This window comes from Corythoichthys intestinalis, chromosome 14 (assembly GCF_030265065.1).
Source record: "Corythoichthys intestinalis isolate RoL2023-P3 chromosome 14, ASM3026506v1, whole genome shotgun sequence".
NCBI classification, from domain to species: Eukaryota; Metazoa; Chordata; class Actinopteri; order Syngnathiformes; family Syngnathidae; genus Corythoichthys; species Corythoichthys intestinalis.
The window spans coordinates 8,116,783-8,128,838 of NC_080408.1; the positions used below are offsets into that span (position 1 = coordinate 8,116,783).

Sequence of the window (12,056 nt, forward strand, 5' to 3'; positions counted from 1 at the left end):
GTAATACTCATGAAGTACGTTCACGTCAAATAATACCATACATAGGGTTAGGTTAGCAGCACCCAAGGACTCACAGAGCAATGTTTCTCATTTTAAAATAACAATACCTTACTAGTACCAGTACCTTCACGTGAAATAATACCACACTTAAGGTTAGGTTATAATATATATATAATTAGGGCTGTCAAAATTATCGCGTTAACGGGCGGTAATTAATTTTAAAAATTAATCACGTTAAAATATTTGACGCAATTAACGCACATGCCCCGCTCAAACAGATTAAAATGACAGCACAGTGTAATGTCCTCTTGTTACTTGTGTTTTTTGGTGTTTTGTCGCCCTCTGCTGGCGCTTGGGTGCGATGGATTTTATGGGTTTCAGCACCCATGAGCATTGTGTAGTTATTGACATCAACAATGGCGAGCTACTATTTTATTTTTTTGATTGAAAATTTTACAAATTGGGGTGTTAGCTGGGATAGGCTCCAGCACCTCCGCGACCCTCGTGAGGAATAAGCGGCATGGAAAATGAATGAATGAATATAACATTTCTATAACTTGTACTAACATTTATCTTTTAAGAGCTACAAGTCTTTCTATCCATGGATAACTTTAACAGAATGTTGATAATGTTAATGCCATCTTGTTGATTTATTGTTATGATAAACAAATACAGAACTTTTATGTACAGTATGTTGAATGTATATATCGGTCTTGTGTCTTATCTTTCCATTCCAACAATAATTTACAGAAAAATATGCCATATTTTATAGATGGTTTGAACTGCGATTAAGTACGATTAATTAATTTTTTAAGTTGTAGTTAACTGGATTAAAAATTTTAATCGTTTGACAGCCCTATAAATAATACATAACATTAATTCACATATACATTAGTGCATTAATAAATAGTTATTAATGTATACTGGTACTAGTAAGATATTGTTATTTTAAGATGAGAAACATTGCTCTCTGAGTCCTTGGGTGCTGCTAACCTAACCTTAAGTATGGTATTATTTCACGTGAACGTACCTCATAAGTATTACTTAACCTTAATTAACCATTATTGAATGTTTTTTGGACCCTTATTGTAAAGTGTAGCACATGTGTCCCTTAACTAAGAAATTATAAATAATAAGTTTACCAACCATAACCCTATATAGGCCTATATTTTTTATTTTTATTTTACCAAACCATTAGCTACTGTCTGGTTATGCATTAACTAATGGTTTAACTCGTGTTAATTATTATATTAATAAATGTTAGATAAGCAATTATATTAATTATTGTAATGTTACTTAAACATTACTTATTGTCTAAAAATGCATTAACTAATGTTAATTAAGGGACCCTTATTGTAAAGTGTTACCAAGTAAATGATTACAGTTAACATTATTTTTCTAATATGGTGAAAAGAATTACCGTATTTTTCGGACTATAAATTGCAGTTTTTTTCATACTTTGGCTGTGGGTGCGACTTATACTCTAAAGCGACTTATGTGTGAAATTAGAAAAACAGTAGGTAACAAGATTAAATGTATGCAAATATTTAAAACATACAATCAGAAAAACAGCCTTCGGTCACAATTCTCTCTCTGTAAAGGCGAGTAAAATCTGGAGCAGTTTACCACTCGCCATCAGGCAATGTCCCACAATACGAACTTTCAAAACAGTGGTTGAAAGTAAATCAGTCTTGCAATCACTGACTTTTAAGTTCTTAGTAATGTATTGTATTGTGTTGTTTTATTGTAATCTTTTGTTATTTCTTTTCTTTTTGTATCTTTGTGTCACATGTTTAGGGACTACAGATGTAAATTAGCATATTCTTGCTACAATCTGGCGTATTTACATCTTTTTAGATGTTCATCAATGTGCACTGTCCCTATTAAATAAAAAATAAATAAATAAAATAAAATATTAACACATTATTATATCATTTCACATGTTATTTTGGTGTTTGGTGAGACTGATGGTTTGGTAAACTTGTTAGCATGTTCTTTATAATATCTGAATAACTCTTAATAGCTATGTTACGTTAACACACTGGCCACATTAGCATTTCGTTGTTCATGCATCATGTAACATTATCATACTGTACACTTATTCAGCATGTTGTTCTCTATTGTATTTTTATTTTAAATTGCCTTTCAAGATGACATATCTGTTCTATGTGTTGGATTTTATCAAGTAAATTTCCCACAAATATGCGACTTATATTGGTTTTTTTCCTCTTCGTTGCGCATTTTTGGGCTGGTGAGACTTACTCCGGTGCAACTTATAGTCCGAAAAATACGGTAGGGTATTTTTCAGACTATAAATCGTGCCTTATATAAGTTGCAACAGCCAAGAATGCACATTGAAGAGGTAAAAAACATATAAGTCGCACGTATAACTTTTGAACAACTGCACAAACTTGAAGTAGAGGTCATGCCTCGAGTGTAAGTATCAATGTATAAGTCGCAGGCTCAGCCAAATTATGTAAAACAAAAAAAAAGTGCAACTTATTTCCCGGAAATATTCTACATCTGGGACTGCCTTATTGTAGTTAATAACATAACTATTTGGGCGCACGACCAATCATGTTCAAAATTTCACAAGGAATAGGTAACAAAGATTAAATATATGCAAATATTTAAAACATACAAATAATATTTCAAGAAAACCTTTTAAAATATAATGTAAAATATCACCGTTACCATGCATAATTAAAGTTGTCACTGTGTCACGAATACTACTTTGTATTATTTTTTTCTAAGCACAGCTTATTGGAAATTAGTTTTATCTCTAATGTGGGATAAACTCAGGTGAGAGAACATGTTAGTGTATGCCAACAGTTGATTGTAGGTCCAGTGTATGAGATATGTCCAGGATTATAGAATTATGTAAGTCTCTTCGTCACGTGGACGCAAGCAGCTTAGGGCTGGCTAGCAAGACCACCCCAGAATGGCGGTTGGTGAAACTGTCCGATGTGTTGGAACAAGATTGTTGCCTGTGATGTGGTTTCTGTCACCTTGCCATTACAACTTGTGCCTGGTTCAGAGGCTTTGACCGTACACGTCAACCAAAATGCTGTCACACAATTGGATCTGAACGGCTCATCATGACGGTTTTTATGAAGCCGTGTTACGTAATATGTGATGATATTTGATGGTTTATCGCTAGGATTTGGCTTTGATCCTCTTGTCAGACAGCCGAAATGAACACTCCCCCCTTCTCCTTTCAGGCGTTTGGTGGACACAGAAGATGAGCTTAGCGACATCCAATCCGAGTCGGTACCGTCGGAGGTGCGGGACTGGCTGGCGTCCACCTTTACCCGCCAGATGGGTCTGATGCTGCGACGCAACGAGGAGAAACCTCGCTTCAGAAGCATCGTCCATGCCGTCCAGGCGGGAATATTTGTTGAAAGGTAAAGCAAAGTCAAGTGTCTCACTTGCATACACGTGATTGGCAGATTCATATTAAGTGAAATATGATTTGTAGGGGTGTAATAGTATAAACAAGTATGTACTGTACCTCAGTACGGGGGTCACGGTTCAGTCCAGTTTTGGTACAAAAGAGAAAACAAAAAGTTTTTTTTTTTTTTTTTATAGCATTTGAATGTTAAAGTTTGTTCTATTGGCTAAAACTAAAAAGCAGCTCATATTAAAGTGCAAAATAAATGGAAGAAAACCTCAAACTTGTGAATTGACATTCTTTGATTCACTGTTTATGTGCAAAAATAGACAGCACACCCTTTTTTGTAGGGATCGACTGAGGTAATCGTTAAAGTCAGGTAGCACTCGCTAGCTGGCAACTTTTTCATAAAATAAGATACCCTTTTTCTATGTTGGAATACAAACGGTTAACTTGTGAAAATACACTCCCATATAAGATAATATTTTTCAATTGGCTAAAATGCAATAAAACATGTTAATAGTTCCAAATTGAAAAAGCATTTCTTCACATTGTGCCAGTATGATGTTCTGATGGTATGATGACTTTAAGCCAAAATATCACGGTTTAACGGTATCGCGGTATTGCGATGGCAGCTCAAAATGTGTTACTTTGAGATATCTGGGTTTAAAAGAACATATCAAAACATATCAGCAAATTGTGACATAAGTATAATGTTAAGGTAAAATAAATTAAACATACAGTGGTATGAAAAAGTATCTGAACCTTTTGGAATTTCTCGCATTTCTGCATAAGATCACCATCAAATCTGATCTTATCTTTGTCAAAATCACACAGATGAAAAAAACAGTGTCTGCTTTAACTAAAACAACCCAAACATTTGTAGGTTTTCATGTTTTAATTGTCCCAAAAACCCTTTAAACTGTGTTTTTCGTTTTGTTTTGTTTTTGAGGAAAAAAAAAAAAAGAAAATTACCACCAGTTACTTTGCTGGAGTGGACCACACATACGAGGACACTGGTGTTTAAACTTAGGTGAGAATTCAATTTAATAAAAGTCACAAAAGAAACAGTTAAACAAAATATATTAGGCCCAACATAAAAAAGGCCAACATAACAAATGGCTTCAACCAAACTCACCTGACCTCCAGACACATCTCTGTGGCCGTTTAAATCAGGGCGGACTCTACTAACGACCAGCTGAAGGAGGTAAGACAAATTAACCAAACATTGTCAACTAAATAAAACAACAACAGATGGAAAATATACATATATTCAAACAATGATTAACTAATGTGCATTTAAACAAACAGTAAAAACTTTACTCCAAACAATCATAATTGAATCAACTTAAATAACCCCCCTTTCAGAATGGAAGGTGCCAGATCTTACACAGCTGAGGTTGTTACCTAAAATTGTCAAATAAAATCTAATAAGCATTCAGACAAATATTAACTAACGTGTGCACCCATTAGAAAATACATGTCCAAAAAAATAATCACATAAATAATTAACTAAATCTTGAAACACTAAATTGCGGTGGTAGTGGTAGCCACCACATTTGCCAAGTAACTAATAACTCTTACATTCAGGTAACTGAGTTTCTAATGCAATTACTTTTTGGGAGAAGTAATTTATAACTGTAATTAATTACTTTTTTAAAGTAAGATTAACAACACTGCCCGTACCGTGACAGTATGGGACAAAGACAAATACCGTTATACTCTTAATGATTTGGTCTGTCCGCTCTCATGATAACAAACCAAAGAGACATACTAGTGTCAGCTGACCAAAATCCGATTTTCTTACAGAATACAACCTTACTAACGATTAGGGGTGTGACAATATATCGAAATGGTGATATATCGTGATACTTTGCATCCCAAAAGGTTATCGATACGCTCATGCCAAGAATTGAGATATCGTTTTAAGAAGGGATCAATGTTTATATTAAAAAAATATATATATTAGGGCTGTCAAACGATTAAAATTTTTAATCGAGTTAATTACAGCTTAAAAATTAACTAATCGTAATTAATCGCAATTAATCGCAATTCAAAACATCTCTAAAATATGCCATATTTTTATGTAAATTATTGTTGGAATGGAAAGATAAGACACACGATGGATATATACATACAACATACTGTACATCAGTACTGTATTTGTTTATTGTAACAATCAATCCACAAATGGCATTATTAACATTCTTTCTGTTAAAGTGATCCATGCATAGAAAGACTTGTAGTTCTTAAACGATAAATGTTATAGTTACAAGTTATAGTAATTTTATATTAAAACCCCTCTTCATGTTTTCGTTTTAATAAAATTTGTAAAATTTTCAATCAAAAGTAGAGTTAATATACTAATAAGAAGAATAAAAATAACAATAATAAAAATAGAGTGAAAAATTTTACATGTATTTTGCATAGCTAAATTGATATGGAATGCCAGTTCATTTTGCATTGTTGTTTAACTGTGTGTCAGAATAGGGCCTCATTACTATAGACTGAAGTGCTTTTCTCTCTGAGAACATTATTTTTTTTTTTTGAGAGATAGGAATATTATTTTTGTTCTGCTTTCACTAAACGATACTTATGTTTGTTGTGAAGGAGAAGCTTATGCCAATAAACGGCGCGGTCCAAAGAACGCCTGTGTCCACTCGCCTTTACTGTATAACATATACATATCTGTACATATCTTACCCAAAATAAAACAAGAGACACATAATTGCCACTAAAAGAAAGAAAACTTACCGAAATGTGTGTGGAGCACAAATAGCAATTTGCATTGCATTGTGAATACAGCATAAACGTCTCACAACTACTAATTTTCCCACGTTTAGAAGACATAACATGAGTATGGAACGCCGCTGCCCCCAAGCGGCCGGTGACATTCTCTTCACTCTTAATGTCCATAAACGGCCTCATTGTAATGTTTGAGGCAATATGCCAGCGGGTCATTCATTGCATGCGTTAATTGCGTCAAATATTTTAACGTGATTAATTTAAAAAATTAATTAACGCCCGTTAACGCGATAATTTTGACAGCCCTAATATCTAATATCCTAATATCACGGGTCGCGTTAACCGAATATTTTCAAAAACTTAAGTCCATCTGTCATTTTGACAGGTTGCAATTAACACCCCAGACCACAGGGTGGCGAGTGAGCATATTAATTAGCTATTGTCTCTCTTGATGCATGACGTCGTTGGCCTTACTCGGAAAAATGTCAAGGCAACTGAGTGTCCGAAGTTTCTTCAAAAAGCCCCAAAACGACGATGGTGTTGATAAAAGAGGTGAATAAAGAGGGACTGATGCAGTGAAGGATGACAACGAATCAAGTGAATCGCCGGTTCACTCCTCACTGCGGCGAGCAGTTGAAAACACGGTGAAAGTGGCATAAAGCCAAAAAAGCGGACCAGACTAGCCAGAGCCTGAAATTATTTCAAGGAAAATATGGAGGGTGCCAACACTGTGTGTACTCTTTTTGCTAAGCTGAGCTTGCATACCACGGTAGCACGTCGGCTATGAACGAACACTTGACGCGCCGTCACCCAGGCGTATTTCGGAAGACAAAAGGACACAACAAGCTAGCGGATTGTAAGTCCATACAACTTTCTAAATTTTTTAAAAAATTGGAAGTTGCCTTTATGTGGGTCGTATCAACGTGCATTTTTATTTAATAATAATAATAAATTTAAAAAATATACATAATAGAATTATATAATATTTTATTATTGTTAAATGTATTAGGATCATGGAAGGTCCCACTTGGGGGTAAAAAAAAAAAAAATATATATATATATATATATATCTCCTGTATATACGTAATATAATAAAAATATATATGGAAACACAGTACTGGCCTGCTTACTGTAATCCATGACTGCACTAATGTTAGTTACTTTATATTATATTGTATTATTGTGTATATACATATAGTGACTGCATCAAGATATAGTCATTTAAAAAATTTAAGTGATGGGTAAAAATAGATTATGACCGGATTTTTATGACCCTGTCAGTCAAAATGACAGACAACCAAAAAGTCTAGCGCAACCTCTGATATATATATATACATATATATAGATATATATATATAAAAGAAGGAACCAACAGGTTGCTACCAAAATCTTACTACATAATAGTGTTTCAGTTAACTAATTGGCACCCATTGAAAGTCACTCTTTCCTATTCTCAGGGCATTTTCAGGTCACTTTCTGTTGATTTTAGAGCATTTACAGGTAACTTCCTTTTGAGTTTGAGTCACTGCCTGTTCATTTGTGTGATTCCCGGCTCACTTCCTGTTCTGTAACCCAAAATATAACAGGAATTGCCCATAAAATGCCCCAAAATCAAAAGGAAGTGACTGAACATCAACAGGTAATGACCTGAAATGGCCCAAAATGATTCTTTGCCTGGCATTAATTGGCTGCCACTCATGACTTTAGAAGTGGGAGGGGCTTGCTTGAAGTGGGAGGGGTTCATTTGATGCCACCCTCCCAGTTCAAATGGATTGGACTTAAACTTAAAGCAGAAGGATGAAGATAGCTTGTTTTTCTGTTTATTAGTTGTTTTGTAGAATGATTTCCTGTCGTGAGATCATCGTTATCGTGAGATTCATATCGGAAATCATATCGTATCGTGAGGTACCAAGAGGTTCCCACCCCGACTAACGATGTACACATCAAGTTGCATTTTAATCGGCAGTTTCTGATCCATGTATCACCTTATCACTCTCGTCATTGTATTGATTTTCCCTTTCAAAATGTCCACAGATACATACTTGTGCTATTATCCCACCTGTAGTTGTGACTGATTGTTTTGACAACAGCAGTTGCGAGTGTTAGGCGACACGCAGAGTTAATATGCCGCACAGGAAAAAAATTAATATGCCGCGTTAATAACAATCAAATAAAAAACACTAAGTAAAACAGTGCCAGAAGCATGTCATGTGTTTTTCTTTAAATGTTCACGGGTTCTTGTATATCATGCTTTGGTGATACTTGTTTACTCTTTTTTATTTCTACTGACGTTTTATCTCATCCACACAGGATGTACCGACGCACCTCCAATTTGGTGGGACTCAGCTACCCCCCTTCTGTAATATCTGTGCTTAAGGTATTAACACAAGCCCTCCAAAACCAAGCACAAGCAGATAAGAAATAATACACTTTAAACAAACAGAAGTTATTTCATTTTTTTAAATAGGTGAAGTATAAATATCAAACAATGCATCTTTTTTTCTCTCCCTCACAGAATGTTGACAAGTGGTCATTTGATGTGTTCGCTTTGAACGAGGCCAGCGGAGACCACGCGCTAAAATTCATTTTTTACGAATTGCTCACCAGATATGACCTCATTAGCCGTTTCAAGGTAAAGACACCGCACAGCTTTTTTGTTTGCATATAAAAAGAAACAGAAAACAAACCCCCCAAAAATGACATGGACTGTACAAAAAAGATATTACGTACAAAATGCACACAGATTCGGGGAAAACTATACATTTGTCACTAAGTATGACAGCATCAAAGTTAATAAAGTTCATATACTGTGCTGGCCAAAAGTATTGGCACCCCTGCAATTCTGTCAGACAATGCTCAATTTCTCCCAGAAAATAATTGCAATTACCGTGCAAATGCTTTGGTAGTAGGATCTTCATTTATTTTGCATGCAATGAAAAAACACAAAAGAGAATGGGGAAAAAAATCATTATCATTTTACACAAAACTCCAAAAATGGGCCGGACAAAAGTATTGGCACCCTCAGCCTAATACTTTGTAGCACAACCTTTAGACAAAATAACTGCGAACAACCACTTCCGGTATCCATCGATGAGTTTCTTACAATGCTCAGCTGGAATTTTAGACCATTCTTCTTTGGCCAACTGCTCCAGGCCTCTGATATTTGAAGGGTGCCTTCTCCAAACTGCCATTTTCAGATCTCTCCACAGGTGATCTATGGGATTTAGGTCTTGACTCATTGCTGGCCACTTTAGAAGTCTCCAGTGCTTTCTCTGAAACCATTTTCTTGTGCTTTATGAAGTGTGTTTTGGGTCATTGTCCTGCTGGAAGACCCATGATCTCTGGGGGAGACACAGCTTTCTTACCATGGGCCTTACATTATGCAGCAAAATTTGTTGGTAGTCTTCAGAATTCATAATGCCATGCACACGGTCAAGCAGTCCAGTGCCAGAGGAAGCAAAGCAACCCCAAAACATCAGGGAACCTCCGCCATGTTTGACTGTGGGGACCGTGTTCTTTTCTTTTAAGGTCTTGTTTTTGTCCCTGTAAACTCTATATTGATGCCTTTTCCCAAAAGGCTCTACTTTTGTCTCATCTGACCAGAGAAAATTCTTCCAAAACATTTTGGCTTTCTAAGGTAAGTTTTGGCAAACTGCAGCCTGGCTTTTTTATGTCTCTGGTTCAGAAGTGGGGTCTTCCTGGTTATCCTACCAATCGAGTCCCTTTTCATTCAGATGCCAACGGATAGTACAGGTTGACAGTGTTGTACCGTCTAGGGAGGTTAGCCACAGTGCCGTGGGCTTTACACTTATTGATGACACTGCGCACAGTAGACACAGGAACATTAAGGTCTTTGGAGATGGGCTTGTAGCCTTGAAATTGCCCATCCTTCCTCACAATTTTGCTTCTCAAATCCTCAGACTGTTCTTTGGTCTTCTTTTTTTGTTTGTTTGTTTGTTTTTCAGCGAACAGGAAGGGGTTATGGGGTAACAGAAGAAAAGAAACACTAGAGAAGAAGGAAAAGAAACACAAACTACAACAAGAAATACACTGAACGTCTACACTACTAATATGTTGGTGCTATCGTCAACTAGATGTATTTCCGGTTGACAGCATGTGGGGGGCCTGTTGACCAGGGAAAGAGGGGGGTTGGGGTGGGGGAGTCTATAAGCTAAGTGATTGAAAGGAGTAGAGTGTACCAGAGGTTGCGCTAGACTTTTTCGTTGTCTGTCATTTTGACTGACAGGGTCATAAAAATCCGGTCATAATCTATTTTTACCCGTCACTTAAATTTTTAAAATGATGATAATGACATTGTGGTGACCCTTTGTTTAGCATAATTCACTTTCTGTACTTGTGTGTCCATTTGGCCGAGCGCGTTACCGGCTACGACACAGTCACGTGACAGAGACACTTAAGAGCCACGCGCGTTCCGGCTTGAATAGAGAGTTCACAGAGAGCAGCAGAGCTACAGCGGCTGGACACAGCAATTCGAGCTAACAAGACTCTTAACATTGCATACCACTTCAACATATTCAATAGTGTTTAGTTTTCATTCATTTTAAATTAATATTCTGTCCGAACAAGCTTAACAGAGAATCCACACTGTGCCATCACACATCAAGCAGATGAATATGTAACTTTTTCTCCGCAGTGATAAAAACAGCTGACTGTGGCCCCAGTAGGTAGGCTACATATGGAACAATGAAATTAACAGTTCACCTGCTGTGGCCTGGTGCAGTCCCTCTTTTTTCACCTCTTTTATCAACACCATCGTCGTTTTGGGGCTTTTTGAAGAAACTTCGGACACTCAGTTGCCTTGACATTTTTCCGAGTAAGGCCAACGACGTCATGCATCAAGAGAGACAATAGCTAATTAATATGCTCACTCGCCACCCTGTGGTCTGGGGTGTGGATTACAACCTGTCAAAATGACAGATGGACTTCAGTTTTTTCCGTCACCGTTTTTAAAAAATCGGTCAATGACGGAAAATATTCGGTTGACGCGACCCCTGGAGTGTACACAAATCAGCTCTGTGATCTAGAACCCAGTAATCGTGTGAATCCCTTGTGAGTGTAAGCCCGTTGGCGACCGATCCTACGCCGCCCAATCGCCAATCCCGGCACCGGGACCCCCCACCCAAGCGCGCCCTATCACATCCAGCCGCACATGAGCCCCACCAGGCAGACAGCCATGCAGACGAGCGGAGACATCACGCGGGTGCCAACACAGGGCCACGGCCCCCAGCCAGCCAGCTCAGGGAGGGAGGGCGGACGGGGGGGTTAGCGCAGTCCATCCCTCCTCCCGCAGCCCAGCAAAGGAGCCATCGTCCCCCCCGGGATCCAGGGTGGTCCCCCGGGCCACCCGCGCACCCATCAACGGGCCTTCAGGGATGGCAAGAGGGATGGTCTTCTTTCTTTTCTCCATGCTCAATGTGGTACACACAAGGACACAGGGCAGAGGTTGAGTCAACTTTAGTCCGTTTTAACTGGCTGCAAGTGTGATTTAGTTATTGCCATCACCTGTTATGTGCCACAGGTAAGTAACAAGTGCTGTTAATTACACAAATTAGAGAAGCATCACATGATTTTTCAAAGGGTGCCAATACTTGTGTCCTATCCATTTTTGGAGTTTTGTGTAAACTGATAATGATTTAATTTTTTTTTTCATTCTCTTTTGCGTTTTTTCATTGCCAGCAAAATAAATGAAGATATTACAACCAAAGCATTTGTAATTGCAATCATTTTCTGGGAGAAATTGAGCATTATCTGACAGAATTGCAGGGGTGCCAATAAATCTGCCCAGCACTGTATATGTCACGAAACAAAACAAGGAGATGTCACTTGTTCTTTGGAGCGCATCACTGACTCTATTATTCACTATACATTAGTTATGTGATTTTTTTTCTTGCTGTCTAAT

The 12,056-nt window shown here is 37.3% G+C and overlaps 1 protein-coding gene across 3 annotated transcripts in view; it reads left to right on the forward strand.

Annotated features, from left to right (window-relative positions):
- Positions 1-12,056, forward strand: part of LOC130929512 (dual specificity calcium/calmodulin-dependent 3',5'-cyclic nucleotide phosphodiesterase 1C) — a 306,205-nt gene that overhangs the window by 228,359 nt on the left and 65,790 nt on the right. For all 3 annotated transcript variants that reach the window (XM_057856685.1, XM_057856687.1, XM_057856688.1), the window contains 3 exons: positions 3,222-3,404; positions 8,447-8,513; positions 8,652-8,768. In XM_057856685.1, coding sequence (XP_057712668.1) covers positions 3,222-3,404; positions 8,447-8,513; positions 8,652-8,768 — 367 coding nt within the window. The remainder of the gene's footprint in view (positions 1-3,221; positions 3,405-8,446; positions 8,514-8,651; positions 8,769-12,056) is intronic.